The sequence below is a fragment of the Raphanus sativus genome, chromosome 2 (genome assembly GCF_000801105.2).
Source record: "Raphanus sativus cultivar WK10039 chromosome 2, ASM80110v3, whole genome shotgun sequence".
In the NCBI taxonomy this organism is placed as follows: domain Eukaryota; kingdom Viridiplantae; phylum Streptophyta; class Magnoliopsida; order Brassicales; family Brassicaceae; genus Raphanus; species Raphanus sativus.
The window spans coordinates 477,851-495,024 of record NC_079512.1 but is presented as its reverse complement, the minus strand read 5'-3'; the positions used below and the strand labels follow the sequence as shown (position 1 = coordinate 495,024).

Below are 17,174 nucleotides of genomic sequence, written 5' to 3'. Positions count from 1 at the left end.
GAAACCCTAAACCCGAAACCGGAAACCCTAAACCCGAAACCGGAAACCCTCAACCCCGAAATCCCGAACCCCGAACCCCGAACCCGAACCCCGAACCCCGAACCCCGAACCCCGAACCCCGAACCCCGAACCCCGAACCCCCAACCCCGAACCCCGAACATAAAATGTTTAATTAAAATTAAATTAACGTTAGACTGAAAATAAAATTTGGGCTTTGATTTATTTAAATTAAATTTATGTTTAATTTAACAATTGGGCCTTTCTTAGCTCAAATTTATTTTTCTTACCTCAACTTAACAATTAACATAAGTGCTGAAATATTATCTACCTAATCTTGTTATATGACACGCACAATATTATTCCATTGTATTCGTAGAAATAAAATGGACTAAGTCTAATGACTTTCAATGCAGACAAACTATATTAACCGGCTTGAATAATTAATAAAAAAAAATTTAAATAATTAATGAATAATATGTTAATAATAGAGTAGTATTTAAGTGTATCAAAGATTTTGTTGACCTGGTAAATGGGCTGAGTCCAGTGACTCTGATACGCAGACCCAAGCCTAGAATTCAAGGCTGTATTCAAATATTTTTGTATAAAAAGTCTGCCTCTAAGCTATCACATGATGTGCATTATTAACTTCCACAAATGGAGGATAATAATTGATTTTGTGATTTTGTTTCTTAATTGCATTAAAGACAGTTTGGGCTAAGCCCATTATCATGAAACGAGAAAGTGTAACCATATGACGACCTTAACACTGGGTTTTATGATTAAATCTTGGGATTATGATTAAAATGGTCACTTTGTATAATGAGAAAAGAGAAATAAGGCACTAACTCTTATCATATTGACCACGTGCTACACGTCACCAACGGATACGAAACGTCAACGCCGTAGCATCGATGGCTCTCCGACAACATGGATCAACTACGGTGAAAAGGGGATCGCGGCGGTGCATATCGGTGACCGGTGTTGGTTGGTGGTGGGGAACGTCGCGGCTCCGATCGGGTTCCTGTCATCTCATCTCGGTTTAAGACGACAACAACGATAAGACATAAATATGTCTCCGGTGCTTCGCGACAATGGACCTCCCGTGACAATTGCTTCCTCTCCGGTGAAGAAAAATGGCTCCGGTGGTGGTCAGATCGAGAGGCGGTGGTGGGTTGTCACGTCCTCTCCGATGGCAAAACGTATGAGCTCCTGAACAGGGATCAAGAGAGAAAGAGAAGAGACTCAAATAAAGAGAAAGCGAGAGCTTGGATGTTGGAGGCGGCCAAAGCTTTACGAAGACATATATATATATATTATATATATAGGTAAAACAGAATAAACGGTTTGGATTAACGGTCGACTTTTTCAAAAATCAAAGTCGGTGATCAACCTTTGTCATTTGAACTCCCTAATTTTACCGTTAGAGATTGTTACACGTGGCAATCACTGATTTGCAGGGAAACATTACATTCACTGCTTTTACGGGTGGCAATTACGATAAATCGAGATTGACGTATATCGTTGGAGTTTTGAAAAACATGTTGAACCCAATGAGGTGGCGAAACGTAACTACAGCTTCAAGTTGTGAAGATGCTCGAGAAGGAATTTTTTTTTTTTGAACAAAAATGCTCGAGAAGAATTTTACCTCATAAATTATATTGAATGCAAAGAAAATTCTTTATTTTATTGTTTTCTTCGCTTGAGAGATATTTTGAGTTTTTTCCTTAAAAAAAAAAGGTATATTTGAGTTTTCGATTAAATGCTATATATATAAGCTTATACTCATTATAGTTTAAAAATTTCTAACCATTTCACCATTTTATTAATTTTAGCAATTAAATTAGTAAAATTTAATATATTGTTTAAATCAGTGGATTTACCACTATAAAATTCCAGTTATCGAGAGAATTAAACACAACAAAATTTCTAAATATAGAATTTAGGGTTTAGGGTCATCATGGTTATATTACATAGTTTTAATCATTTATTTTTGTACATTCTGATCATGTAGAGTAAATTTAAACCATCTTTAGGATACATTTGCATGCATGAGTTTTTGTTAGGTGTTGGAGTATTCTTTGGAGTTCTTGGAGCTGTATGGAGATATTCATGATGCAAAAGAGAGTGAAAGATGCATGATGGGCGAGTCGGACACGAGAGCAATATGTGGGAGCGGCTATCGCAAGCCGATGTGTACTCGAGAGCGACATATGGGAGCGAGGTTCCATACCCGCTCGCATCCACCTCGACGAAACGACCAAGATTTGGAGCGGGTTGAGCACCCCACGTGAGGACGAGGCGGCTGTCAGGAGTGAGGTTCCATAGCTGCTCGCAATATCATAAACCCGTTACTGCATGGTAACAAAACGGACTTCCAACTGTACAGTTATATAACGTACTTCTTTACAAACTATTTTATTTATGTCTTATCTCGGTATAGTATGGGCTTTAAATTCTATATCGGATAGAAGTACAGTGAAACCTCTATAAATTAATAATGTTGGGACTACATCAAAACTAAATTTTTTTATTAATTTATAGAGATTATTAATTTATCGAAATATTAATTGAACCAAAACTCAATTTGGGACTATGAAATTCTATTAATTTATAGAGATATTAATTTATAAATTATTAATTTATAGAGGTTATACTGTAATATATATAGGCAAATGGGCCAGAGTTTAACAAATAATGTAACAAAAATATAACACGCAGAACTTTGTAAATAAACACTACGAGATCTTTATTTTCTAGACAAATATATATAATAAAGGTTCCATACATCTTTGACCACCGTTATTTGTCAGTGTATGATGCAACTATTCATTAAAACTAATGCCATACTTTTTATTTTTTTTCAAAATATATATGTGGGACAACCACTATGAAAATATAGAGTTTTTTTTAATAAGTTATCTATATATTGAAGTTTATAAGCTTTAAAGTTGTTTAATATTTTCTAACTACATTTTAAACATCTCTTAACAAATCTTAGAATAAATCGAGAGAAGGAAAAAAAAGAGATGTCAGAAACAAATCACATGAATTACACCAAACAAATGAAACGAACAAGAAATGCAGATTGAAGAGAAGATAGCTTCAAGGTGGACTAGCCTTGTCTAAGAATATGCTGAGGTACCTGGATGATGAAGATGTTCATCTACTAAATAGCATTGGCTTTAAGAGCTACAGAATTTCCCAGCCCTTTTTTGAACATCGCTTCAACCCCTTGTACATCAAAACAATTAATTTCATTCACACATGACAAAACAAAACAAAATAAAAGGCAATTAACCAAAACCTTGGAACAAGAAATCGTTCATAGAAGGTAGAGGAGCTCTGGGTTCGAGAGTAGAATCTTCTGGGTCAGACTGAAGAATCTGACCTGCGGCCTTCCACCGGAAACCTTCGCCGCTGGAGCCGGAAAATAATTGCCACGTCTATATTTCTTCAGTTCTGGGTTTTCTGATCCTTTTTGACTGAGAACTAATATAAGTTGGACAATTAAGAAAATTTCCCTCTATATGTAATTCTGAAGAAAGGACTGCAGAATTTACTTTTCAAAAAAAATCAATCAAAAATAAGAATATTTTGGAACCGCAGGAAAAGTGAAAAACTTTATGCGCCAAGAATAGGAGACTTGAACTTTGGGCTTGACCATACCAAAGAAGGTTTATCAGATATTGCCGTGCTAAACAATTATCTCATTGTCGGGCCTAATATCCTATGCAGCCTTTCGAAAGAAAACGACAGTATCATTCCAAATTTTGGACAAGTGACATGCAAGGCGTTTTAGGTAGATTAAAACAGCACGAGTACTACATTGAATTTTTTTTTTAACACTTTTATTTCATTATTTAAAACTAAAGAGGAACTACAACTTTACACCTCTTAAGGCGCCCACACCCGGGAAAAATAAACAAAACTCAGACCTTTACAAACCTTAAAAAAAACTCCACAAACAAAACTACTCTTCTGCCAAAAAATCCAAACCTCACTCCTGAGACTTCAAAGCCACTATTTCTCTTCTGCGATTCTCCCACTGCCAAACTTCACTCCCTCCACATTTCAAACCTGCTAAAATCTACTGAACCAAGTCCCAAGCAGCGTTATATCAGTCCTAGAAGAGTTTTGCGCTCTTGACAAAGGATCTAGCCGCGCTTGAACTGTTTGCTTTATCTCAAGGATCACTGCTCGGGCCGGACGGAAAATCTCATTATGAATTCTGTTATTTCTCTCCTTCCAAATACCATACAGAGCTGCTTGGTACACTAGCTTGATAATCAACTTCACAAACTCATCTCCAAAAGGATTTCTCAACCATCTCAAGCCATCTTAAAACAAGACAGGAGGAATTAACTGCAGCCTAGAGCAGAAAAACGACCATATCTCAGAGCTGTAACTACAATCAAAGAAGAAGTGTTGTCTTGTCTCATCTGCCACATTGCATAAAATGCAAGTTGACGGCACCTGCAAGCCCCAGCCTCTCAATCTGTCTCTTGTGCCTAGACGGTTCCGCGCAATCACCCATGTAATAAACATATGTTTGGGTATTCTACCTTGAAACCAGACTTGCCGATGCCAGAAGACTTGCTCTCCTTGCGGGTGTAGAGCCTCCCAAGTATGAGCTGCCGAGAAAGCGGTTGAAGCACCTCTGTTTCCAGGCTTCCAAAGATATATATCCTCCACTTCTGAGGATAATATAGGAGCTGCTTCCGGAAGACACTTTCTAACCAAAGTGATAAGTCGATTCCTGCTCCCACTTCTGTTTACCCACCAATTCCCATCTCTTAGAGCATCCGCCACTACTGCATCCACATGTAAAACGGTGACCCCTGGACCTCTAGGTCCCGTAAGATCGATCAGCGGACCTCTGTTTGTCCACTTGTCATGCCAGAAACTCGCATTCGTACCCCTGCCCACCTCGCAAACCACCATAGGTCGAGCAATAGACCTCAGATTACACAAACTCTTCCAAATCCAGCTATCATGCCTCTGAGGCTGGAGCTCCCAAAAGTTTTTATCTCCAATCAGATTACTACATCGAACTTGTTTCTGCAAACATCAATTAATCTTCTATTTACTATTATTTTCTGACTTGCTTTTTAACAAAAAAAGTATGCGGAATGGAGAAATAACATTGCAATAATGGCTAAAGATTCACAGATAAATAAAATATTAACACACAGTTCTCGTAGGTAATAATCGATATGTTTTCTATCTGTCGACAGAATGGTGATTGCCTTAATGTATTTCAGTCCAGTCTTTCTACACTAAATTTATATCTTAGACATCATTCAATCAACGCTTGTGCCTTTACATGTTGTGGAAAAAGAGAAAGAATCTAAGAATCAAAGTTATCAACCACTATTTTTATCCTTTTTGTGTTTCTAATTGAATTATTTCTAGAAACATACAACATCTCACTCAGATCAGAGAATTAGTGATTCCAATCTGAATAAAATAAGAGAACATATATTCATATATGAACTATCCACTATGAAATCTTTATTTTCTAGATAAAAAGAGACAATAAATGTTCCATACATTTTTGACCATCATGCTATATCAGTGCAGGATACAACTATTTATTTAAACAATATTGTCATTTTCTGGAATTTTATCAAAATATGTAAGTTAACCACCATTTAAGTGATCTCTGTTCTTTAAAGAAATAGAGAAAAAAAAAAGTTAAAACCCTTTTTGACCATTATATTATGTATGCCTTAAACCATCATTTTCATATTTTTGAATTTTTCTTAAAATATGTGGCTTAACTCTCCTACGAATATATTGAATTTTGTTTTTGTTAAATTTTATATATATTGAAGCTTATACTCATGGTATCGTTTAAAATTTTCAAACCACTTTCTACATTTTTTATTAATGTATGATAAATTCTCTTTCAGGTACATGACATTGTTCTAATTTTTAACAGTTAAGTTAGTAAACTTCATATATATCCTAAATTAGTGGATCTAGCACTATGAAGTCTCTATTCTTGAAAGACACATACACAACAAATGATCCAAACCTTTTTAACATCATTCTATGTCAGTCCATGATGTAATTATCCACTTAAACAATATTGCCATATTTTTGATTTTTCTTAAAATCTGGGGGCTAACCTTCTAAAATAATGAGTTTTCGGTAAATACTCTATATACTGAAGTTTATACGCTTTACTTTTGTTCTAAACCTTTGACCATCATCTTATGTCAGTGCTCTAAGAAACTATACACTAAAACTATATTTTCATATTTTTGATTTTAAAAAAAATATGTGGGTTAACGTTACCCTTCAAAAATATTGAGTTTTCGGTAAATGATTTATATAAGTTTATACTCTTCACTTTTGTTTAAAATTTTCAAACCAAATTTGACAATTGAATTAATGTATTCTAAACTATCTTTCATGGTATATAGGAATCATTCTAATTTTTTAATATTTAGTTTGGTAAAATTTCATATACTGCCTAGAATTGTGGAATTACCATTATAAAATATTTATTATCTAGAGAAACGGAGACAAAAAAATTTCTAAACCTCTTTGACCATCATCTTATGTCAGTGCTATATAAAACTATACACTAAAACAAGATTTTCATATTTTTGAAAAAAAAATCAAAATCCGTGGATTAACCCCTTTTAAAATAATGAGTTTTCAGTAAATCCTCTATATACTAAAGTTTCTACTCTTCACTTTTGTTAAAAAAAATTCAAACCACATTCTAGATTTGAATTAATGTATTCTAAATTCTCTTTCATGGTATATAGGAATCATTCTAATTTTTTAATATTTCGTTTACTAAAATTTCATATACTGTCTAGATTTGTGAAATTACCATTATAAAATCTTCATTATCCAGAGAAACAGAGACAACAAATGTTCTAAACCTCTTTAACCATCATATGTCAGTTCTCGATGAAACTATACACTAAAATCAGTTTTCATGTTTTTGAAATTTTCTCAAAATCTGTGGGTTAACCCTTTCAAAAATATTGAGATGTCGGTAATTGCTCTATATACTAAAGTTTATACTTTTCACTTTAGTTTAAAATTTTCAAACCACAATCTACATTTGAATTAATGTATTCTAAACTATCTTTCACGGTATATAGGAATCATTCTAATTTTTTAATATTTAGTTACTAAAATTTCATATATTGTCTATATTAGTGGAATTAGCATTATAAAAGTTTCATTATCTAGAGAAACAGAGACAACATAGGTTCTAAACTCTTGACTATCATCTTATGTTAGTGTTCGATGAAACAATACACTAAAACCATATTTTCATATTTTTGAATTTTTTCCGAAATCTATGGGTTAACCCCTTCTAAAATAATGAGTTTTTGGTATATGCTCTATATACTGATGTTTATACTCCTCACTTTTGTTTAAAATTTTCAAACCATATTCGACAATTGAACTAATGTATTCTAAACTATTTTTCATGGTATATAGGAATCATTCTATTTTTTTTATATTTAGTTTACTAAAATTTTATATACTAACTAGATTAGTAGAATTAGCATTATAAAATCTCCATTATCTAGAGAAACGAAGACAACAGAGGTTCTAAACTCTTTGACCATAATCTTATGTTAGTGCTCGATGAAACTATACACTAAAACCAGATTTTCGTATTTTTGAATTTTTTCCAAAATTTGTGGGTTAACCCCTTCCAAAACAATGAGTTTTCTATAAATGCTCTATATACTGAAGTTTATGTTCTTCCCTTTTGTTTAAAAATTTCAAACCAAATTCGATAATTGAATTAATGTATTCTAAATTATATTTCATGGTATATAGGAATCATTCTATTTTTTATATTTAGTTTACTAAAATTTTATATACTCACTAGATTAGTGGAATTAGCATTATAAAATCTTTATTATCTAGAGAAACGAAGACAGAGAAAGTTCTAAACTTATTATTTGAATTTATTTATTTTATAACATCTTTCATGGTATATAGGAATCATTCTATTTTTATATTTAGTTTATTAAAATTTCATATACTGGCTAGATTAGTGGAATCATCATTATAAAATCTTCATTATTTTAAGAAACGTAGACAGCAGAGGTTCTAAACTTTTTGACCATCATCTTATGTTAGTGCTCGATAAAACTAAACACTAAAACCAGATTTTCATATTTTTGAAATTTTTCGAAAATCTATGGGTTAACCCCTTCTAAAATAATGAGTTTTCGGTAAATGCTTTATATATTAAAGTTTATACTCTTCACTTTTGTTTAAAAATTTCAAACCAAATTCGAGAATTGAATTAATGTATTCTAAACTATCTTTCATGGTATATAGGAATCATTCTAATTTTTTAATATTTAGTTTGGTGAAATTTCATCTACTTTCTAAATTAGTGGAATTAGCATTATAAAATCTTCATTATCTGGGGACAACAGAGGTTCTGAACTCTTTGACCATCATCTTATGTTAGTGCTCGATGAAACTATACACTAAAACCAGATTTTCGTATTTTTGAAATTTATCCAAAATCCGTGGATTAACCCCTTCTAAAATAATGAGTTTTCGGTAAATGCTCTATATACTGGAATTTAAACTCTTCACTTTTATTTAAAAAAATTCAAACCACATTCAACATTTGAATTAATGTATTATAAACTATCTTTCCTGGTATATAGCAATCATTCTAATTTTTTAATATTTAGTTTGGTAAAATTTCATATACGGCTAGAATTGTGGAATTACCATTATAAAATCTTTATTATCTAGAGAAACGGAGACAAAAAGGTTCTAAACCTCTTTGACCATCATCTTATGTCATTGCTCTAAGAAACTATACACTAAAACCAAATTTTCATATTTTTGAAAAAATTCAAAATCTGTGGGTTAACTCCTTTTAAAATAATGAGTTTTCGGTAAATCTTCAATATACTGAAGTTTATAATCTTCACTTTTGTTTTAAAAATTTCAAACCACATTCTACATTTGAATTAATGTATTCAAAAGTTTCTTTCATGATATATAGGAATCATTCTATTTTTTTTTTTTTACTAAAATGTCATATACTCCCTTGATTAGTGGAATTAACATTATAAAATCTTCATTATCGAGAAAAAAAAGACAACAAATGTTCTAAACCTATTGTCTTATGTCAGTTCTTGATGAAACTATACACTAAAACCAGATTTTCATTTTTTGATTTTTTTAAAATCCGTGGGTTAATCTTTTCAAAAATAAAGAGTTTTCGGTAAATGATTTATATACTGAAGTTTATACTCTTCACTTTAGTTTAAAAATTTCAAACCACATTCTACATTTGAATTAATGTATTCCAAACTATGTTTCGTGGTACATAGGAATCATTCTAATTTTTTAATATTTAATTTACTAAAATTTCATATACTGCCTAGATTAATAGAATTAGCATTATAAAATCTTAATTATCTAAAGAAACGGAGACAACAGAGATTCTAAAATCATTTCTGACCATCATCCTTGGCTAATGATTGAATCTCACTGGTCTTTAACCTTTTTCACTAGTTGTATCTGTTAGCTATTAGCTGAAAAATAATTGTGTTCATATCTGGAATCTGAACTAGGTTGAGCTTGTGATTCAACAGTTACATGGTAGATTAAATATACTCGAACCGGTTCTGAACTGAACTTTCAAATAATCCGAATAGAACTGATTTTGATAAATCCAAAAAACGAAATCCGATTGGAACCCCGAATGCCAAGGCTTAATCTTAATTATTCCACAAAAAACTATGGAGACGTTCACAGACTGTTAGCACCAATTCTGTAAACATAAAAAATGTTGAAAATTCATCATAACTTAGTGGCCGTGTCTGGAAGAATTGAAGCATCTATGAGATGTTGGAGGAAATACTCGGCACCCTCATGTTGGGTTCCAGTAGCAAACAAGAGAAAGAGAAAAGCATATAGCAAACAAAAGTTCATTTATTCTCTTTTCCTTGTGTTTGTGATCGGCTGTGCTCAACCATTTATCACAGAAGGGTTTTCTGCTCGATCCATAAAGCAAGTCAGATTTGTTTGATCATGTAAAACGAGATTATTTTCTTCAAACACTCATGCCAAACTCTCTAACTTCAAAACTAGAAACCAGCAGCTAAAGCAAAAGTGTGGAAACTCATATGGGTTATCCATATTAAAGGCCCAATTGGGTTAACACGAAAATGTTTCTTTGGGCTCAACAAAGAAAATAGGTAACATGTTGGTCTTGTCATCAAATATTTGAAGCTTCCATATAATTTGGCAGAGAGCCTTGTGGAGAAAAGCCCTGATGGAGAAAATAGGTCACTGGTTTGGATAGATTGTTGAACTCTGAAACTAACCTTGGTCAGCTGCCTACTCTTAGAAATTTCACTAGGCCTGATTTAGTAATTACCGCACTCCCGAAAGCGCGCGCAATTTTGCCCATTTAACAGCATCATATTCTTTTTTCTTCCTCTCTCTCTCTCTCTCTGCTTCTTAGTTTTTCTTGCGAGAAACAAGTTCCGTTTCTTGAGATCTCATGTTAGACCCAGCCAAGAGAAAAGTCGTTTCTTTTTCATTCTTATCTCTGCCTCTCTCCTCTTTTTCTATATATAAAACCCTTCATTCCTTCCCTGAAAACGCCATCTTTTCCAAAAGGACAACATTTCTTTTCTCTATCTCTCTCTCTCTCTCTCTCTCTCTCTCTCTTTCTCTTGCACGAAAGAGAGAGAACCCAGAAAAAATACAAAAAGAAAAACCAACAAGAAGGACCGAATATATCTCTGTTAGTTTTCAAAAGGCAAAATGTTTGATGGTCTGTTTAAACCCAAATTCTACACGAAATGGTAAGTCTTTTCTTTTCTTGTATTGTTCCGTTGTTGATCTTTTTCGTATGTTTTTCATCAATCAATTTTAAATTCCTCAGCAAGTACTTGGTCAAGATAACGAAAACAAGAGTGGAGACGGTGAAGAGAAAGAAAAACTCTGTTTGCAAATATTTGAAGAAGGACATTGTCGATCTTCTCAACAACAGCCTCGATTACAATGCATACGGCAGGGTAACTTTACTTTCTTTTTGATTATGTTTTGCTGAACAACCAACAAGTAATCCTGGTTCATCCCCTGTATCGTTTAATGGGTTGCGTAAGAATCTGATTGGTTCTCCGAACGTGACAGCACCGAACACCCCCTCACAAACTACGTATCTTTAAAATTGAACAACTTTTAAGAAAAAAGTAAAAAAAAAAAAAGAGGGTCAAACGATGTCTTCATTAAATCTTTCTATTCTGGTATAAGTAGCTGGATGCAATGGAAAAAAAAACATATTTCATTTTAATGCTGTCACCAGGTCAGCTAATTAAAATAAGGAACACAGTGAATTGTTTCTCAAGCAACCGAGAGAAATCATTTTTTATTTTATTTTTTTGTTGTTGTTGTGGCGTGCAATCAATGATTAGTTTGTCACATGAGTAAATAGATATGAATTTGATGACAGGCAGAAGGACTTATTGAGGAGAAAAGAAGGTTGTCCTGTTATGAATTGTTGGAGCAATTCTGCGTATGTGTTGCATCCAATGTTTCTCTCTTACAGAAATCCAAGTAATCTAACCTTCTTTTTCTTTGGGAATTGGGATTCATCATTATCTATGTAAAAAAAAGTATTGTTGCTACAGTAAATGCCCTGAGGAGTGTCGGGAGGCCATCTCTTCCCTTGTGTATGCGGCCGCTAGAGTCTCTGAAGTGCCTGAGCTTCGCGATCTCAGGTCTATGTTTGCTGACAGATACGGGACTAATTCACTTGAACAGTTTGTGAACCCTGAGGTATATTAAATATACATTCTATTCTCTACGCTGCCAACCACTTCCAGTAGTTTGTTGCCGAGTGACTGACTCTTATCGGAATCTCTTTTGCAGTTTGTGGAGAGCTTCAAAGCGGCGCCCCCGTCAAAGGAAATGAAGGTAACGCTTCTCCACGATATTGCCATAGAATACTCCATCAAATGGGACGCCAAGTCTTTAGAGCAGAGGCTCTACACACCACCTGCTGCTGCTGAAGAGCCGCAAAAACAAAAATTAACAAAGCAAAATAATCCTGTAAAGACGACTGAAAACAGAGGCAGCCTTTCGTTTCATGGCAGAAAAGACTCTTTGGATAGCAAGTCCATGAGTAGAAGAAGCGAAGACGACTCCGTGGGTACAAGCGAGAGTTATGTCTCTGGCCCTGAGGAGGAGGAGGATGATCCAGAAAACAAACCTTTCTACTACAGATTCTTCATGCCTGCGTCTAATTACAACAACAACGACAAACCCAAAATCGAGAAACAGGAAAGCCTTCCGGAGAAGATAACCAAATCTGATCTCATGCCAGACCACAATGGTGAGTAAAACAAAGTCATAATAGCGTATCTATTTTGCAAGCAAAGCACTATGTATATATTATTTGATAGTAATAATTTAATTGTTGGTATCTCGAAAACAGACGACTCTCCTAGTGCGGGGAGACCAAAGCCGAGATCAGTGAGAAGAAGATTAGCGAACCCGCCTCCCCAAGAAGCGCCTGGTGAAGATTCGGTGAGTAGTAAGAACATGAGGTCAGAGTCGATGGAGAAAGCAAGCGGTGAGGGGGTACGGAGGATGTGTCGTCGAACAGCTTCGTGGCAGCCTAACCCCTCCAACAACGTCCCAGATTTTGACGAGGTCGCGGCTCGTGTAGATGCTCTCACACGAAACTGATCTTCTACTACTACAGTAATTTAGTTATGCATGCATGCGTCAATTGTGATTAGAGATATTGATATCGTTGTCTGTGAATGAATGAATGAATTCCACTATTCTCTGTTAACCTACAAGACAAGCCGCCATGTTAATCCTAAAGTGTGTGAAGTGTGATAATGATACAAAACCTTAGCTTTTTTCTTGTTATTTGAACCTTTTTGTTTACAAATTAACCTGTAAAACCTTATACATATTTTCATTGAATTTTTTTTTTTTGAGAAAGGGCCTAATTTTCAGTGAATTTGTTATTTGGAAAGACTTTCTTTTATAGAAGATACAGATAATAAATAAGAAAAAAGAAGTGTGGATGATCATGTTTCGAATCCACACACGTCGTCTTACATAGTTTCAAACAAATCATAAATATTTGATATGTAGTTATAAGCTATTTTACTAATTTAGTAAATGATTAGATTGGAATGTATTTTCTTTATAACTAGTTTCAAATATTTGGTTGATATATTTAAATAACTTAGATAAACAGATAATAAGACATATACTTATTTAGTATTGTATTGACATATTTATAATTTTATTACAATCAAATATATAAAAATATAGATTTTTAGAATTATCAATTAGGAAATATAGTTGCATGCAAAATAATTTTGTAAAGCATTTAGAAGAGAAGAAGGTATGGAAGAGGAAGATGAGATCGAAGAGGAGTACGATGATTATGAGAGTGATAGCTAAGATGAGGATGAGAAAAAGAAGGCCAATGGGACAGTTAAGAAGAAGGAGTCGAATTCTGAAGAGTCTGGATCGGAGGAAAAGTAAAACAGAAAGGAAAGTTCCAAATACGATAGGTTTATCTTCAAGTCTTTGATATTGCTAGTCTTTTTCACAATTTTTGACACTCTTATTGGCTCCTCTCTTTTTGTATCTTTTTGGTTTCATTTTTCTTTTAGATCAAACTAGGGAGAAGAACGTAACTGGAAACAACCAACGCTGAAGCACAAGCAAATAAAATATTCTGCAAATCGGGAATTTAACCCTCGGGGAGTGATGTATGTAGTGTTAAATGGAAAGGCCTGACCATCCTACAACGCAAGGGCTTGTTCTTCAAGGGAGAAAGAACAAATGAAGCCAAGTGACGGGAATACTGTTACAGAGGATATATGAAGTAGTTGATCTAAAATGTGACAACTAACAACTGAGAAGCAGACTTGTGAAACAGAAAAGTTTGCATCGAGCAACTGTTTAAACACAATTGGGCTGATAAAAAAAATAGCGAAAGGTTCAAGAGAGTCAGGGAAGTGTATAGTCCTCAATGTCCAAAGAAAAAGGGAGTGGGGGTGGTGATAACAAGGAAGCAGATATATCTGCATTAAATCCCACCACCCTCTTGTGTCCTTTTGTTCATAAAGATATTTGGAAGTCGTGCAGCTAGTGATCTTAACTCTAGGTCAAAGAAAAGCTTAACACAGAAGAATATAACAAGATCATTTGGTTACATTCAAGCATTGAAGTAGGAGGCTTAAATCAGCAAAAGTGATGCAGTCCATTGAGCAACTATTTTGTCATTTATAATGGAGTAACAAATCTGTAAAAATGCCTTTTTGTGCGAGAAATCATGCATTTACCCTCTAATATGTATCTAAACATGGTGCTGCATATGAACAACAATGCATCAAAATGAGAAAAAGAATGCCTGATAATCATTCATATTCATTTTTTGTGTGCATTTCATCTTTGTCTTGGACATTGTTGCTGGCTTCTCTTTACTCTTTTTGTAAAGTAAACAATACTAAAAAGCAAGTTCTAACTTTAAAAGGCTGAGAAGAAAGAAAGGAATGTAATCAAACAAAAAATAAAAATTGTTATGTAACTTTTTGAATTGCAAAAGAAAAGAAGGGAAATAAGTTGCAAGAGTTAGTTGCGAAAGGCATCGGTCCTCTTACTCAGCCTCATTCTGGCGGCGGCGCGAATACTGAGCGACCTCTCAAGGGATGTCCTGGTGATCCTCTTCTCCTTGTCACGGAGAGAGATGATGAGATCGACGAATGCGCTGAGTATGAACTTGTGTGACTTCTTGTCGTTGAGATCGAGATAGGAGAAAAGTAGCTCTTCCATCAAGTCCCAGTCCACCTCGCTCCCTCCTAGCTTGGACTCCATCATCTCCACCATCGATCTCCTGAAATCCTCCTGAGGATCTGCAGTGTATCTCAGCACCGCGATGCAGTTCTCAGGCAGCACCGTGCTGGATGAGTTGGACTTGGACCTCAACGACGGTCTCTCCTCTCCCTCCTCCTCCGACATTGTGTTGTACATGCTGGGCCTACCTTCCGATGATCCAGGTGGTGGAGATAGTCTCTCTGTTCTCCTCGGCGGATCTGGCAGTTTGGGGGAGTCGTAGACGGCCGGTCCCCATGTCCTCTCGAATCTGTGACGATACTCGTCGTTGTCGTCGTCGTCTTCATCCGAGGACTGATGCATTTTCTCCTTCTTTTTCCAATGATGGTGGTCCTCCTCCTCCTCCTCCTCCTCTTCGCTGCCATCTCTGATGCAGAGGGATTTGAAGTTTTCCTCGAGGAAACGGTCGATATCAGACAAGGTGGCTGCCTGACTGGAATCCTGGTGGTGGTCGTCATTGGATCTGGTCTTGCTTTTGGGACCTCGTCTATGCTTGAAGGAGGAGGAGAGCTTTTTGGATTGCTTACAGCCAGCAAGCACCCACTTCTTGGATGATGACAATGATTTCGACGACGTCAACTGCAGCTTTTCTGTCTCTCTTTTGATCTTTGACAGGTAACCATGCAACGAGTTCTGCAATGGGTTTGGCATTTTTTCCTCTGCAGAAAAAAAAAAATAATGATGACAATGATAATGATGATGATGAATAAGAATAACACAATTTGTGGAAGCAAACCAACGAGAGATTTTTTACCAATTCTGGAGATTTGAGGACCTCCCTCATATATACAAGACACGGAAAACGGAGAGAGGGTTGGTCTCTGATCTGAAACTGTAGGCAAATGAGTTTGTGCAATGTCATTAATTGGGAAGTTTTTCTTCTTGGATTTGTTGTTTTATAAATCCGTTCCCATAACTTCCACATTCTGTATTCAAGTCATGGTTGAATGAACGCTAGTGTAGTTGCTTTCCATTGCAAGTCAAACTAATGTCTCTTTTGATTTGGAACCAATCAATCAGTGTTTCAATTTAAAAGTATACCAGAATTTTTTTGTTTGCGGGTTTTCCATTGGCTTGTAAACAAAGTTTGTGAACTAGAATTTTAAAATTAGTGTACATTATTATGTTACAAAATTATTATATCGAAGGACACTAATTTAAAACTATATAATTTTTGAATTAGTTTATATAAGATTTTTATGTACACTTTTATATAACTCTTTAGGTTTTGACATTTTACCGGAGCCGAAAAACCAAACCAAAATCTACCCGAAAATATAGCTAAGGTTTGGGTCCGAGTCTAGGGAAAGTACATATTTGTTTTTTTTCGACATGTGGTCGCTGTTCGACTTCAGGTCCTACGCGAGATCCAATCGGGTATTCGAAGTACCTAAAATGTTTTACATATGTTAGGTATATTTGGATATTTCAGATAGGTATTCGGTATTTCAAATGTGTTTTTGGTATTATGAATACTTTTTTAAGTTTTGGATCCAGGTTTCTGAATATAATTTCGAGTTTCAGGTAGATTTCAAAAAAAAACTAAAAAAAAAATTGGTTATTAAGAAATGTTTTTAGGTATTTTTGGTTCCTCGTGCCAGATTTATGATCAAATTTTGGTTCTTTAAGAATTGAAATATTTTTAAAATATTTGTTAAAAATATACGGTAAATTATATGGTATAAAGTTTTTGTTTACCGATGTATAATAAATAATAGAATTGACTAAAATACAAAGTTTGATATGTATATTATGTTACCTTTTATTGTCAGAGAAATATAAGGTAAGATAAAAAAAATAGTCAACTCTAAAAAAGAATGCAACAATTTTTTTAATTAGATTTTTCAGAATGATCTTCTTTTAATAGAGGACAAGGTATTCAAAAAGATCTTTTGATTTTGTAGGCTCAAATTATGAGGTCTAGTATACATAAGCCCATTTGAAGAGAATATTAAGAAGAAGTTTGTGTAAATATCTCACATTGGTTTCGAGAACCTCAAACCTCGATAAACTTCTGCTATAAAGTTGGTCTAGACCATATATCGGTTTTTTCCAGTGCAAAATTGATAATTCCTCATGTGGCTAGGTGACATGGATCTTTAACTTTCCTTACAAACAAATGCGTCTGATTGGTGCCGGTTGGTCTCAGTCCGCTGGATACCTTGCGTTATCAAAAGAAAAAGAAAAAAAAACTTCCGCTATAAAATGAGTATCACATTTATGGGGAAAACAATTTTTGCGTGCTTGGACAATGCTCAGGTAATAAGGTACTAATCAAG

General features: G+C 34.5%; 3 protein-coding genes across 4 annotated transcripts; 1 reads left to right on the top strand and 2 right to left on the bottom strand.

Moving 5' to 3' along the window:
• Positions 1–4,338: 4,338 nt before the first annotated feature.
• Positions 4,339–4,941, bottom strand: LOC108830449 (uncharacterized). Its single transcript, XM_018604050.1, has one exon. The coding sequence runs from the start codon at positions 4,939–4,941 to the stop codon at positions 4,339–4,341; it is 603 nt and encodes a 200-aa protein (XP_018459552.1).
• Positions 4,942–10,491: 5,550 nt separating this feature from the next.
• On the top strand, positions 10,492–12,976 carry LOC108830461 (uncharacterized). Of its 2 annotated transcripts, XM_056992590.1 has the most exons (6): positions 10,492–10,832; positions 10,913–11,045; positions 11,483–11,586; positions 11,661–11,808; positions 11,902–12,364; positions 12,467–12,976. In XM_056992590.1, the coding sequence occupies exons 1-6, from the start codon at positions 10,792–10,794 to the stop codon at positions 12,718–12,720; spliced, it is 1,143 nt and encodes a 380-aa protein (XP_056848570.1). In that variant the 5' UTR covers positions 10,492–10,791; the 3' UTR covers positions 12,721–12,976. The 2 variants fall into 2 exon arrangements, with proteins under 2 accessions (XP_056848570.1, XP_056848572.1); XM_056992592.1 differs by lacking the exon at positions 10,492–10,832 and having other exon boundaries at positions 11,647–11,808.
• A 1,488-nt stretch (positions 12,977–14,464) lies between these two features.
• LOC108841107 (transcription repressor OFP14-like) lies at positions 14,465–15,888 on the bottom strand. Its single transcript, XM_018613890.2, has one exon. It carries the CDS (start codon positions 15,544–15,546, stop codon positions 14,635–14,637), a length of 912 nt encoding a protein of 303 aa, XP_018469392.1. The 5' UTR covers positions 15,547–15,888; the 3' UTR covers positions 14,465–14,634.
• Positions 15,889–17,174: the final 1,286 nt, after the last annotated feature.